This window comes from Mustela putorius, unplaced genomic scaffold (assembly GCF_011764305.1).
Source record: "Mustela putorius furo isolate JIRA1106 unplaced genomic scaffold, ASM1176430v1.1 tig00537227_pilon_pilon_pilon, whole genome shotgun sequence".
NCBI lineage: Eukaryota > Metazoa > Chordata > Mammalia > Carnivora > Mustelidae > Mustela > Mustela putorius.
In genome coordinates, this window is record NW_025422368.1 from 14,097,694 (window position 1) to 14,113,496 (window position 15,803).

At 38.9% G+C, this 15,803-nt stretch overlaps 1 protein-coding gene across 1 annotated transcript in view; it reads right to left on the reverse strand.

Annotated features, from left to right (window-relative positions):
- LOC101689463 (apomucin-like) overlaps nt 1-15,803 on the reverse strand; it is a 54,939-nt gene that overhangs the window by 3,771 nt on the left and 35,365 nt on the right. Inside the window, exons 29-39 of the mRNA XM_045073242.1 lie at nt 14,727-14,765; nt 13,858-13,956; nt 12,733-12,768; nt 12,337-12,435; nt 11,043-11,108; nt 5,076-5,129; nt 4,702-4,755; nt 3,846-3,875; nt 1,144-1,175; nt 895-1,057; nt 520-557 (exon numbers count right to left, since the gene is read on the reverse strand). Coding sequence (XP_044929177.1) covers nt 520-557; nt 895-1,057; nt 1,144-1,175; nt 3,846-3,875; nt 4,702-4,755; nt 5,076-5,129; nt 11,043-11,108; nt 12,337-12,435; nt 12,733-12,768; nt 13,858-13,956; nt 14,727-14,765 — 710 coding nt within the window. The remainder of the gene's footprint in view (nt 1-519; nt 558-894; nt 1,058-1,143; nt 1,176-3,845; nt 3,876-4,701; nt 4,756-5,075; nt 5,130-11,042; nt 11,109-12,336; nt 12,436-12,732; nt 12,769-13,857; nt 13,957-14,726; nt 14,766-15,803) is intronic.

Here is a 15,803-nt window from a genome sequence, read left to right on the forward strand (position 1 = left end):
TGTATTATCAATTTGAGAACCATCTGTATTTTATGACTTCTTGGTACTTTTTCTAAAAAGTTAAATTACTTTCCAGAATGCCAAATCAGACATCAAAATCCAGCTCTGAATATACATGTCGGTATATTCACATAATGGGGTTCCAGTCTCTGGGGGTTTTTCATTTGATCTCTGACAGTTTGGCCATCTGATCTTTCTGGTTATAATTACAGTTTAACTCTGTTCATTGATTTAAATGTCCCAGAGGGTGCCTTCTCCATCTGGTCTGGTCAGACCCCTGAGAAATTTTATTCAGAAGTTAGGTAGTTAATGATCAAGTATATTTTCCCCCTTTGAACTGAACCTTATATGTAACTGAGTGTTACACTTAATGTTCCTTTTGAAATGAATATAGGGGAAAAAAATGAACAGATTCTGCTCTACTATTACATATAGATTTTCCATACTATAAGCTGTAAGAGCCTGCCATTCATTCATAATTATGTAAATAAAATATTTTAAAATTAAAAACAGCCTTACCTCATAATCAATACTGTTAAACAAACATGTTCTTGGTTCTGAAAAATAAATACATCGTTTTTTCTTAAAATAAACATAATTCTGTTTTTTTAAATAAACCAGAAACTGTATATGGGATCATATTTATCAACCAGTTAAAATGTTTCTTCCCACAACAACATCATCTCCTTTTAATTTACTAATTATATTCATAACTGTTAATTCTGGGTTTCCTCCACTCCAGAGATAGGTTTAAGAGGGCAAGTATGATTCTGTTTTATCGATCACACCTATCTAGCATAGAGTCGACATGTATTAGAAGCTTAATAAATATTTCTTGAACACATAAATAAGTAAATAACTCTTGGATTCAAATAATGTATTGTGGATACACACCACAGTATCCAATTTCACAGCAGGTGTCGTTATCTTGGAACTTTACAAGTCTCTCTCCAGTTTTGCATGTGGGTGCAGAAGGGCACTCCTTGAGGCTACAGTCCACAGTATTTGCATCAGTACAGGTACACGTGTAACAATTGGCAGTCCATTCCTCTCCAGGCTACAGAAACAAACCAAGTTTAGACTTCTGTTCAAATATAGGAATGACAGCAAATTTGGATTAAAGTAGAGAAAAACTGTACTTACAGATTTCTTTTCTCCCAGTGGACCATGACAAACTGTTAACATGAGATGGTAAATGCTAATTAAATTTGGCAAAATAGAACCATCTGTTATATGTAGATAACCACAAGGTTGCCAATACTGTAACTGGAACTAGGATTTCAGAAACAGAATTATGGAGAATTGTATGGTACCGTAGAAGGGATAAATTACATCCATTTACTTGAGTAAATTGTCTCTGATGAGTATAGGTCTATTTCCTATTTTACAATTCCAGCATAGGATAAATATTAATTTCTGCTGGCAGTGGTCAATAAATCTTATGACTACTCTTTTGCTTACTGTTTTTCAGTCTGACTTCTACCACCATAATCCTACAAGTCACTAAGACTTTGTAATTATAAGGCCCTTATCATAAGGCCATTTATCAGTTTTTCAAGTTCCTTACAATTGCTGACGTTTTTAACTCTCAGGTTCTTGGAAATGTTCTCTTTCCTTCAGATTCAACACTCTGAAACTCCTTTCTTTACAAGCAGCTTTTTCTCTTTCCTCTCATTGCCTCTGCCCTTTCTCTGGCACTTTCTACCATCTCCAGTGTCCACTATAATGCTAAGTGGATGACTCTCAAATTCATAGCTCTAGGCCAGTTACCTCTTGTAAAGTATGGAGCCAGGATTCCCTCAGCCTAATAGTATCACGGCAGATCTATGACGCCCTCACACTCAATATGCACAAAACAGATTATATCACTTTGCCCCTGAAATCAGTATCTCATCTGAACTGGCTTATTCCTGTTGAGAACCAAATTATCCTTTCAATTATTTGAGTTTAAAGTTTAGGACTCATTTTGATTCCTTCCATTCAATCACTTTGTATCCAATCGACCACAAAATCCTGTATTTTCTCTTTTTTAGCATTTTATTTTATTTTATTTCTTTTCAGTGTTTCAGAATTCATTGTTTATGCACTACACCCAGTGTTCCATGCATATGTGCCCTCCTTAATACTCACCACCAGACTCATCCAACCCCTCACCCCACCCCCGCAAAGCCCTCAGTTTGTTTCTCAGAGTCCACAGTCTCTCATGGTTTGTCTCCCCCTCCATTTTCCCCCAACTCTTCACTTCAACACCTTCCTTTCCTGGTTATACTACAATGCTACCACAGGACTTTGTTATTTTTAAGCTAGCAGACTAGGATTTTTCCAGAACTCTGGAAAACTCTGACTCGCACTTCTTCCTGATCCAATCAATTCCTTATACCATAGGTAGAATAATTTTTCTAAAGCCTAATTTTCATCTCAGCCCTACCTTGGTTGAAAACTTTTTTTAAAAAGTACTTATTTTTTTTATTTGAGAGAGAAGGAGAGAGTACAGGTGAGTGGAAGAGGGAGAGAATCTTCAAGCAGATTCCCTGCTAAGCATGGGGCCCAACTTGGGACTTGACTTTCACAATCCATGAGATCCTGGCCTGAGATGAAAACAAGACACTTAAACAACTGAGTACCCCAGGCATCCCTTGGCTAGAAACTTCTGATGCCCCTTAGAGACTTATAAATCAAATACTTTCTTTCAGCAACTTCTGAGGTCTGCCACAGTGTGACACCAAACTCCCTTCTCAACTTAGTCTCACTTTTTTCATTTTCATACCCTGGACTAGTCTACACATTGTTCTCAAATTCCAGTTTTGTAGTGAAACTGGACTAAGGACTCCTAAGGACTCTTCCAAAGTACACAATACATGTAACACATATGTGACACTTAAAATGTGCTCTCTATATAATACATATTTCACACTTTTCAAAGCTGTGATCACCAAGACAGCATGGTACTGGCACAAAAATAGACACACAGACCAGTGGAACAGAGGAGAGTCCAGATATGGACCTGCAACTCTATGGTCAAATAATCTTCAAGAAAGCAGGAAAAAATATTCAGTAAAAAAAAGACAGTCTCTTCAATAAACGGTGCTGGGAAAATTGGACAGCTAAGCATAGAAGAATGAAATTTGACCATTCTCTTACACCATACATAAAGATAAACTCAAAATGAATAAAAGGCCTCAATGTGAGAGAGGAATCTATCAAAATCCTGGAAGAGAACATAGGCAGTCACCTCTTCAAATTTGGCCACAGCAACTTCTTTCAAGACATGTCTCCAAAGGCAAAGGAAACAAAAGTGGAAATGAACTTTTGGGACTTTATCAAGATCAAAAGCTTCTGCACAGCAAAGGAAATGGTCAACAGAACAAAGAGGCAACCCAAGGAATGGGAGGAGATTTTCATAAAGGACACTATAGACAAAGGGCTGATATCCAAGATCTATAAAGAACTCCTCAAACTCAACACTCAAAAAACAGATAACCACGTCAAAAAATGGGCAGAAGACATGAACAGAAACTTCTCCAAAGATGACAAATGGCTAACAGACACATGAAAAAATGTTCATCATCATTAGCCATCAGGGAAATTCAAATCAAAACCACATTGGGATACCACCTTGCACCAGAATGGCCAAAATTAACAAGACAGTAAACAACAAGTTTTGGAGAGGATGTTGAGAAAGGGGAACCCTCTTACATGGTTGGTGGGAATGCAAGTTGGTGCAGCCACTTTGGAAAACAGTGTTGAGATTCCTTAAGAAATTAAAAATAGAGCTCCCCTATATTTGATTTGCAAGGAGAATGGTGAATGTAGAATGATTAAATTTCAAGTGGAAGTATTATTACCTGGAGGTGGTGGATGTGATGGTGGACATCCTGTGTAAAAACAGATACCACATGTTAGCCTCTAAAGTTACAGAATTTGTTTGGAGGTAAAATTTGTAATAACTGAAAATAATTGGCTATATTACTAGTCTTACAAACAGACTTGTTCTTGTCTACCTTCCCTTTCTGCTCCTCATAGCATTTCAAATTCTACCATTAGAGATTATTCCCCTTGAAGCTCAAATTTTAATGGGAGGGGAATACGGGAATCTAAAGGAGAAAGGAGAAAACATTAAGGTAAACTTCTCTTCAATTTTTTTAATTTGGCAGACACTGCCAATAAATAGGACAGTAAAATATAAGTATTATTATTTATCCAGTTTTAGTCCTTTATCTTTTTATCCTCTATCTATTTTCCCGAAATATTTCAATCTTACTCCATCTCCACCTGAACTAAATGGTTTAAGCTGGTTATATGTTTCAATTTAAGTCTTCACATATCATATATTTTTGTCAACTCAACAATTCACTCAAAATTTCAAATTCTACTTCCAAACTTCTAAAAAATCAAGTTAGTATTTTTATTCTACCTATCCAGGAAAAGGTCAGCCTAGAAGTAACAGAATGTTTGAGAGGAACTTAAAATTATTACATGTTTAGGTAAAGGGGCCTCAACAACCAATAGGTACAGAAAAAGAGAAAGGAAATTAGTTAAAGATGTGGGAATTTGGGGAATAAATGTCTCTCTCTACTGAATGATGCTAAGCTAATCCCCAATTATAATGTTTAACGGATTAGCAGAAGCCAATAACAGGAGAGATAAATGACCTAACAGACATAGGTACACTAATCAGGAAGTTATATTGCCATCACTCACTTGTTTGCATTTTAGTTTCAGAGGTTTCCTTGACTTCTGTGGAAGCAGTGACTGCTAAGGAAATAAAAGTGGTGATTGGAGAAGCTAGAGTTTGACTTCTGATAAGCTGTTCTGTCTTCTGAAATGCCACCAAACAAAGTTCTTTTTTTTTTTTTTTTAAGATTTTATTTATTTATTTGACACAGAGAGAGATCACAAGTAGGCAGAGAGGCAGGCAGAGAGAGAGGGGGAAGCAGGCTCCCTGCTGAGCAGAGAGCCTGATGTGGGGCTTGATCCCAGGACCCTGGGATCATGACCTAAGCTGAAGGCAGAGGCTTTAACCCACTGAGCCACCCAGACGCCCCACAAAGTTCTTTTATTATTATTTGACTTACCTGTGGTAGAAATTCCAGAAGCAGTGGTTGTTTCAAATGCTTCCCTGGAGGTACCTAAAATGAGAAGAAAAGCAATGAACTTTTTCTGCTTTCAGAAGAAAGGTCCTAAGACATCTCCACATGGACCAAGAGTCTCAGAGACCTGCAATGTACTAATGCATCTATTAGTGTTAGTGCATGCTCCTGTGACTGAAACATAAGAGGTCTATTTTAGCAATCCCCCTGCTGACAGAAATGAATTGAATATTTTTCCTGACCCCAGTAAATTTTTCACTTATAGGTCACTTTCTCTAAATGATACAAACTTTTTTCACAAACCTATTGGTGGTACACATGTTCCTGAGCCTACACAACAGGTCCAGTCATCTATGATGAACCAGCTGATGATGGTCCTGTTTTCCCTGTCACTACAGATGATAGCACAGTTATCCCCAGTCCTTCAGCTGATGTTCCAGTTATCCCTGATCTTCCCTCCGATGGTCCAGTTTTTACTGTATATTCAACAGAATTTCCAGTTGTCTTTGCCAAAACAAATAGTAAAAATTCTTGTCATGTTTTAAAGATGTCATATGTTTGTTTTTGTTGTTATTAACCTAGGGGTTCATGCTGCCTTTCCCCTTCACTATAGCTTTCAAGCCTCTTCATGGGCACCAGTATATTTCATACTTTTTATTCTATGGTGTAACTTCCTCCTGGTTATGCTTTCAGCAATTCTTTATTGACTATCTTGTATGTTGTGTATGTTCCCAGCAACATGTAGTATTACTAATTTTATCATCCGAACAACACTATGGCCATATATAGTACAACTTTCCCTTTTGATAGAAAGGGGTAGTTTATTTGGGGAATTTTTTCCCCCTTCAGAAATGGTTATTGAACATTTATCAAATGTCTTTTTAGGCTTTATGTAGATAATTAGTTGCTTTTATTTCTCTTAGATCTGTTAGTATGAACTGTATTAATGGATTTCCCAATTTTTAAAACACTTTTGCTAAAAATTAATAGGAATTATTATTAAACCTTATTTTGTGTGCTTTAGATTTATAATTTCAGCCATTTGTTGTTTGCATGCAAACTCTTAAGTTGCTACTTTTTTGGGGCTTTTCACTTTTTTTCTCTTTTGATAAGCTATATTTTACAGTAACATTTTTATATAATCCCCTTAGCATCCTCCCAATTTTCTTTTCAGGTAGTATCTACTGGTTCTCTCTTAATAAAGAATAATAATTACTAATGTTATTTCTTCTTCCCTTCTCCTTATCTTGTTCTGTACTTTCCAATTTAAATGCCATTTTCTTTCTTGATATTATTTGTTTTTACCACTTTAATAAGTTTGAGCTACTCTTGTCTGGTTCATGAGCTTTAAATAATTTGTTTGACTACATCTAATTAATAAGATTATTACATCTTCCTTCTCTTTGCTGATGTAGAATATATATTGGGGTTTGGAGTCAACAGCCAAGAAAGAATTCTTGAGATGTCTTTGGTGCAAAAAGTTGGTTTTATTAAAGCACAGGGACATGACCCATGAGCAGAAAGAGCTGCACTCGGGTCATGAAGAGTGGTCCCTTACATACTTTCAAGTTGGGAGGGGGTTAGGGATAGCTTAAGTCTTTAAGGAATTTGGAAACAGGATTCAAGGACATTGAAGGGGGTAGTTATTGTTGGGAAAAAGCCATTCATTAGTGTCTAATAAAACCTTAATCATGAGACCCTTCTGATATATATCGGTGGGTGATATACTTGGCAGATGATTGCCAACACTATTCGGGGGTAAAGATAAAGAAAGTTTCCAAAGGAATTTGTATACATTAAAGTAGAGGTGCAGGATCCTGGGAGTAGGGCTAAGATTGCCTTTGCATTTAACAAACTACTAACACTCAGGCAGCTGAGTTCCTAGAAGAATGGCACTCTGCCTGTTTCAAGGACTTGCCAATGGGCTGTTAAATAGTAAGGAAATTTAATTTTTCTCGTATCTTTATTTCCAACATCTTCTCCATTTATCCATTTATTACTATGATATTTTTAGTTGGTCAAATATGAAATATTTATGAAGTTCTTTTCCACTTTTCTTTCAACTTTGGTTCCAGTTTTAGAGCTAGAGTTAAAATTTGTGCTCTAATCATTTCAGTCATTTTCAAGGCATCTCTTTGCTGTTTAACATTCATCCTCTAGTGACTTTATTATGAAGGGCTCATGGGTACATAATTCCCAGAATTCCTTCATGTTGTCAACTATTTGCCTAGAGCTTGATACCTGAATTACATTTAGCTGCACTAACAACACTTAGCCCATATTTTTCTTCTTTGAGTTTCTTAATGCTATTCTGTCTTGTCAAGTCTGATACCAACCTAATTTATTTTCTTTCTTTCTTTCTTTCTTTCTTTCTTTCTTTCTTCCTTTCTTTTTTTAAGATTTATTTATTTATTTATTTGACAGTGAGAGAGAGACAGCAAGAGAGGGAACACAAGCAGGGGAAGTGAGAGAGGGAGAAGCAGCCCCCCCCCCCAATGTGGGGCTTGATCCCAGGACCCTGGGATCGTGACCTGAGCCAAAGGCAGGCTCTTAATGACTGAGCCACCCAGGCATCTCTTATTTTCTTTGCTTTTGAATTACTTTCTCTTTTCGCCTCAAGTTCCAGAGAATATATCTTTCAAGTCTAACAGATTTCCTTTTCTTTTTCTTTTTCTGTTTCTTTTTCAAGTCTAACAGTTTTCTAAATCAACTCATCAAATTGACTGTTAAAGATTTAAGCTTCCAGGTATATATCATAGGTCCCTTCAACATAGAAATTTAGAATTTCTCTTTTAATTGTAGGAAACTTGTCCTGGTTTACAATTTACAATTTTAAATATTAGTTCTGTTTCATTGCTTTTGCTTCTCCAGAAACTGAAATAATCTATATGTTGGATATTTTTATCTCTTTCCTGTAATGATGCCTAACTCTGATCTACTTAAACTTTTAATATGTCTGCAATATTTTTTGGATCTTCTCAATTCTATCCTCTACAGCCCCTGCCATGCTTTCAGTCTCATATATTCTCTGCTGGGTAGAATGGAACTGGCTTGTATTTTTTAGATATTTTGTCTTTATTTTTTAATATTTCTCCTGAATTTTCATCAGTTCCAATTTGACATCTTCCTACTATTTATCTATTTTGACACTTAGTTTTTTAATTTATAATTCTGATGTCTATAGCTGCAGTTTGTTTCTTATTTTAAATTCCTGTTAATGTTCTGTTTCCTTTGTTTCATGACTAGATTTTTAGTTTTCTTGCTATTGCTGAGAACTGCTAAAAATATACACATTATATCTATACATATAAGTATAAACTATGTATATATGTCGGTATATATACACATATGTGTGTGTGTGTGTGTGTGTGTATATACACACATGCATATAAATGTATACAATTATATCCTTTCACGTTGGAAGGGGGTTAGGGATAGCCTAAGTCTCTAAGGAATTTTGGAACAATCTTTCTATAGATATTTGAATTTTATTTTTCTTTTTCATGTTTTTTTGCATTGGATTTTCCTGGAACATAGAAAGAGATTTTATGGAGTGGGGATGAAGAGACTTTAGTGTGGCTTACCAGATTTCTCAGATCAAGGGCTTCCTTTTATGTTGTTCATGGTGAAAGGAAGTTTCTTTTTTTTAAGAGGCATCTCTTTTTTGTTGGTCTTCTAACTCATACTTACTATCCTGTTTTCTTGAGACCCCTGGCTTTGAAGATTTCCTTCTTTCTTTCTTTCTTTTTTTTTTTTTTGACACCCAGGCTACAAAGATTCTTCCACCTTCCTAGTGTCTCTCCCTTGCCTCCAAGACAGTCTGTACCTTCACAAGACTGCTTGACCTCATTCTGTGAACTTTCCTATCTTCTTTATTTCAACTCCACATGAAAAAGGGCTCTGAATTGCTAGGTCTCAGACCTTCTCTCAGCAGTCTTGTTCAGCGTAGAGGCCTTTCCCTCAAGGGGTAAACCCTATTCAATGCTATGTTCTACCACTATTAAGCAACTCTCTATACTCCCCTCTCCTCTAGAAAGCCCTGACCTGATTCTCAGAGAACCACTCTGAGTCCCAGAGCCATCTTCCCCAATCTTTGGAGTCTCAGTCTGCTCTGTCCCTCTAAACTCCTAAGGTGTGGGCCCAGTGATATTACATTTTGCCGAAGGAGGTATGTGTAGATTCTAATGTATGCAGCCACCATTTTACTGCCCCCCCCCCCAGCTGGTTCACCATTAAGCTTAAATGCTACCCAATTCTAAGATCATCAATGCAAATTAGAAATCAGGTTAGTACAGATCACACCCTGCTGAGGATGATATGATGGGACACAGCCAAAAAAATGAGGACAAACCTTGTCTGATTTCTCAGGACTTGGGGTTCTAGTGCCTGTTTCTCCAGGGGTGCTGCCACCTCCAGTCCCAGAGGTTGCTTCAGGCAAGACTCTAGGCATGGCTTAATCTTACAACAGAAACTTAAGTTAGCTAATTAAAATGAACTTGATCATCTTTGGAGGATGGCTTACAAAAACAAAAATTTAAATTAAGAGGCTTAATTCTTTCTGGTACAAATAAGGGGAGACTGCCCCCTTTCTTTTTCTTAGACCATTTGATTTGGAATATTTGTCATTTCAGATGTTTTCTGTCTTTGAAATGTATGTATATCTTTCAAAAATCTGAATAGGCTTCTTTCCAGCTTAATGACTCAGGAAGGTCTTTCTCAAGGCCTTGGGAACTATCTTTTGGGGATGTAAACATCAAGGGAGATAGTACTCTTATCTCCCTCTAGGGACAAACCTTCCTCCTTTATCAGGAGGATAAAACCCCATAAAACCAGTTAAGTAACCGTCATCCCAATTAACAGGTGAATTTAGGATAAACTCTGTATAATAAATGGTGTTTTAAAGTTTTCTTATTTGAGAACCAGTAATTATTTTTCCTGAGAAAATGTATGTAAAAATGGTCTGCTTGTAAGATTCCTGTCTTTACAATCTCTAAATGAATTTAGCTCATAATTTGCATCACTTGCAAGTTTAACAGTTATTCCATTGAAAACTGTTTTTTTCTCTACTGTCTTTGGGCCTTGGTATTTGGGTTGAAAGAAGATTATTTTGTTTTTAATTCTATGACCCTAACAGCTGAAATATGACTGTCCTTTATCCCATTAAATTGAATATATCCTTAAAATTTCACTCAACTCACTCATGTTTTGAGGTTTTGCTCAAGTTAAAGTATAAAGATATAGTCATAGTGTACTGATCATACTATCACTTTATTTTTAAGATAGAATAATTCTATCTTGTTTTTAACTCTGACTAATTAGTTCCCTAATAGAATTTCCTTTTGAGTTCTCATTCCAAGCCTGTCATGGAACATTTCCTTGATTTTGATTCTTTTCTGCTATAATGGTATTTGCCTTTGCATATATATAAATATTAATTATTTTTGCTCAAAAATAAAATTCTAAGGGAACAAGTACATGACAATTCTGTTTTCTAGAGCACTCAGTGTGATATTATTTACATAACAGAGAAGTATTGATTAATTTTTGATCTCCTGTTTTGACATTACACAAATAATGATAATTAAATTCTTTAGGACACATTGTCTCTGTCAAAATGTTAAGTAAAGAAATCACCTGTGGAGTATAAGGAATAACATAGAGGACATTAGGAGAAGGAAAGGAAAAGTTAATTGGGGGAAAAGTTAAGAGGGGAAGAAGAACCATGAGAGACTGTGGACTCTGAGAAACAAATTGAGGGTTTTGGAAGGGAGGGGGGTCCGGGGATGGATGAGCCTGGTGGTGGGTAATAAGGAGGGCATGTATTGCATGGAGCACTGCGTGTGGTACATAAACAATGAAATCTTGGAACACTGAAAAAATTAAACTAAATTAAAAAAAAAAGAAATCACATTTCCATTGCCTGGATTTATTTTGATTATGCTCTTTCAGTACCTGGTGCAACAGAAGTGGTTTCACCAAAAGCTACAAAAGTGGCTGCAAATCCCCTATCCACTGCTCCTAATTGAAAAGAACATTGGCAATCAATTCACAAAATGATTGTCAGATTTAGTACATAATCACAAAAGACACCCTGTAAATTTAAATCCCAGATTAAAAAAATCACATTCCAAATGGGACATACTTAATATTAACAAAGTATTTCTTACCTATGTGAACTTCACAGTTCAATGGCACCTTGCATTTATAACTGGCAATTCTAGTCTAAATAAATGGTTGTGATACAAATGATCAAACAATACCTGTTCAATAGTCATAAAATTAAAAAGCCATTGAAACTATAATCATTGCTAAACTGACTTAAATTTCTCATGAAAACTTGAGTTCCCAGCTATGTTCATGATGGAGCACTGTCAAAATAAGCAATCGAGCCTGCAGCTTGTAGCTGAATATCAAACTGGCCTGAAACCAATGAAAGGTGATCTAGTGGTCATGCGTTCACCAATTCCCGTGGTACTTCCACAGATTCCTGAATTTATAAACTGTGTACTGGAAAACCATATATATTAATATATATTTAATGCAGTAAAATAGTAGATTTGAAGGAAAGATTGGAGAAAACAGCAAAATAAAAATCCACTAAAAACTGTCCATCATTTTTATGACATTCCCAATGATTCTTTGATATGTCAATAATACAAATGAACAACAACAACAACAAAAAAAACAAGGGTGTGATGAAAGATACTTCCTGCTTTGGCACTTATTTTAAATTTTAAAAAAGCTATATTCTCTCAATGACATTCTTAACACGGTCTTTGACAGTGTGTTATCTTAATGAGGCTCAAATGGAATCACCCAAAGTTAATCCCCTATATATTAAAAACTACACAAAAAATGTATAGGGAGCTTTGGGGCAGCAAAATACATTGCATTGCCCTCTCCTTTCAAAGAACTTTAAATACAATGGATCGAGGGAAAGCTTCATGCATTGGCCTCAGCTCTCACTGGGAGCCAGATGGGCAAAGCATGACCCCATGCCCATCCAGACTCAGGCTCAGAAGCCCAGAGGCAGGAATCTGGGCATTGTGACCACACAATGCTCTGCTATCCATCACATTTGCATGGAGACCCAAGAAACACTGCCGAGAAGAAGCCCACACAAACCAGGACGGGGGCCACCCAGGAGGACGGGCAGTACCAACTGGTTAGGATCCCCTCCCTCAGAAACCACCAGCAGCTTCCCGCAGGTCAGGAAGCAGATGTTTTCCACCTTGTATTTCCATACCTGCTCTGTCTCCCAAGGTTGTGCCTGGGCCAGCTGAATCTCCAGTTGTCTTCTCACTCCCTGCGGCTGTAGTGAAGCCTTCCGTACCTTCCGGGGTCCCTGACACAACAACGGGGAAACGGTTTGACTCCTACACACGCAGGGCTCTGCATGTCCCTCTTCCCGGACAGGACAGAAGGCAGGCTTCCCACACAACAGCAGCTTTCAAGGACTCCTAGGGTGTCTGCAGCTACATAGCTAGTATCAGTCTCACATCACACACAGCTCAATCGTGAGTTCGCCCTGTGTCACGTTCAATGCCACCACATAGGTGCTAAAGGGCCAATCCTGACTTGTCTGATTTCCCTGAGCTGGGCTCTCCAGCGCTAGGTTTCAGGGGCGTGCTGGGTTCTTTACCTTCTCTGGCGGCTGCTGTCGGGCTGCCGGTTCCTCCTGAAAAGAGACAGCACACTCCACGTTACCGTGGGCAGAAATCAGTGCACTTGCTCGGACAGAGGCCCTCTCCGGCAGGCGCTATTAGGGGTCCCACAGAGCAGAAGGAGCTCAGGGATCTGCTTCACATCACCCAGGTAGTGGACAGCAGATCCAGGAGCCGAACCCTGCCAGCCTCACCTTGGAATTTTGACTCTGACATGGTTCCTCAGGACACGTGTGCTGAGGGAGCCATGTTCTACGATTTCCAATCGGCTCTAGTGGGGGGCCCTCCAGAAAGGACATTTGACACAGCAAACCCAAAGAAACCATCAGCTTTTCCTCAACAGAGGGAAAAGCCCCACGTCAAATGGCTACTCCCCTAGTAGCACAGCATGGAGCAGGAGCGAACGGTTCTGGGTGGCCCTCCTTTGTGGACCCAACACTGAGGAGCCCTGCTCCAAGCCCCTGTCGCAACGACTGCCTGGCTGCCACAAGACCGAGCTGAAGCCCTTGCCATCGTGCCCCAAGAATGCTGGCCCGATTTGTGAACATAGACACTACATGCTCAGTCCCCTCACCCTTCAGCAAATTCCCGACTCTAACGGCATGCAGAACGCGCTGCGTACGTTGGGCTGCCGCAAATTCGATCCTTCACCCTACCAAAAGATCATGTGCTGGCCACGTTCTGCCCAGAAAGGATCTGCCACCGAAATCTGACATCAGAAATCAGGCGAGGCCAACACAAATGTAGCTAAAGATCACTGGGCCATGGGTCCACAGATCAACACACAAAGTCAAGGCCCACTGTGTGTACTAAAGAAATGATGCCTCATGGTCTGGGATGGACTTTTGGTTCATGCTGAAAGTGACCAGAACTCCTGAGGGGTTTTAAGAAGTGGAAAGACATGGTGGCAAGCTGAAATTTGGGAAGTCCCTTGTGGTGGGATATCGACTAAGGGTTTGTTGAGGGGACCTTTCTCTTCAGGGTCAAGAGAACGACGACAACAACAACAAGCAACACATCAAGAGTAAGCACAAAAACTGAAGCACTACCTGAAACCATTTGCTTAGGAGCCAACGTGCTCCTTTTTTGGAAACTGGATTTACCTGGTATGGCCCCAGGGCTGGTAGTACCAGCAGCGCCCACTCCAGTGCTACTGAGGATGCCAGCATCAAGGGTCGTGGGAAATGGATGTACATCAACACCTGAGAAAACCATAGAGGGAACTTCTCATTTCAACCACACTTGCCCTTTATTCCAAAGTGGAATGTACCTCTCCTGCCAGTTCCCCCAGAGAAAATAGAAGTCCAGCGACTTTCTTTACAGGCTTCCCTAATATTTTGTTCTAATATAACTTTCCTCCACTTTTTGTTATCATCCTTGCTACTTCCTTCTTGGAGTGGTTGTTGCTTTCTTTTGCCACACTCGTGTTTTATGCATCTCAAACTGGGTCATGCTATGTCTTCCTCTATACATCTCCATGATGTTGCTTTCAAAGAAATGGAATCTTCTGCCCTCATTACACTGTACCTCAGGGATGCTAGGAATGATGATGAAATGACAGGACAGAGCTCATGGCACCCTTATATTTAAAACACCTATGAGACCAAAATATATCCTTAGAAAGAGGAACATTTTCTCCTATTCTACACTGCTTTTTCTAAAAATCTGGAGTATGGTGTTACTGAGTTCTGTCATAGAGATGATTATCATGTTAAGGAGACAGAAGAAAGTCAAACTGGAAACCCTATGACAGCGCATCTCTCGAAACTGGTCTAAACCAAGTGAATTTCAAGTTTTAGAGGGTATACATTGAAATATGGAGATAAAGCTCCATAGATACCTTGTTTGCCAGAGTTTCTCAACTGCCATACTCTCACAAAAATTCTACAATAAAATCTAAATATCTCCGAAATATTCACTCTTACTTGCCTTTTTCCTTTGGTACATAAAAAATAGGACACAGTATACTAACCCATACGGAAACGTACAGTCTGAAGACCTGGAGCTGTTTCTGAGAGGAAAAAAAAAAAGAAATGAGGGGTCACATCAGATTCAGATGCATAGCCTCTAACACTTCAAAAAGTCTATGAACATGAGCTCAGTCTTGTGGGCCAAAATCCTGGGTTAGGTTCTGAGAAGATTGTGCAGAATGCTTTGGATGCTCTCATACCTTACCCAGAGCCCCACATACCCCAAGACATGAAGGAAAACAAACAAACAAGCAAACAAACAAAAACAGAAAGAAATAACAGAATTAACCTCAAGAAAAGTAAGTAATTTCTGCAAAATGGCTCTGGTCACTGACAAGGCTGGGACTGAAATCCAAGTCATCCAGTCCCTCAGACCAAAAGTCATAGGGCATTTTCAGGTAATGCTGCCTCTGTGAATCATGAACCCCCTCTTGTAGTTTTGGGAACACCCAGGCTTCCTAGTGATGGAAATGCCATATTTGAGACAAGAGAAAAAAAGAAAAGAACAAGACGTGAGTACTCCCAAGTCCTTTTTGGAATGCTTCACACCATCGTTTTGATCATTGTGTTAAGTAATGCGAGAGAAGCAGATATGAGCATTCGCAAAGGTAGTGTCATGCTTTAATTGAAAAGACTTGCCCAGTCTGGGCCAGGCACACTCCACAAAGAGCCCAATACAGATCTCATCTTTTCCCACTGATCGCAAGCTCACGGGACATGGAACGGACACGTCTTGCTCATCGGCATGGAAGGGTCATGTAGAAAGACTCTTTGACCCTGACCCCCAGAGACTCCCCAGGGGACAATGATGCAGCCGGATAGACCCTGATCCTCCCGACCATTTCGGTGCCGATTCCAGTTCCCTGGAGAAAGGTCACCTCTGGGGCATTTCAGTGATTCTCATCTGAGCTCCTTCCAATTGAAAAAACCACCCTTCATTCAAGGTAGCATCTTCCAGTGGGACACAATAAACTCTTCTGCAAAATGGCCACATCTAAACGGGCTTGAGCCACACAGGGTGAAGGGGAATAAAGTGGCTCACCACACATGGTAGAGGACACATTGCAAATGCCTGTAGC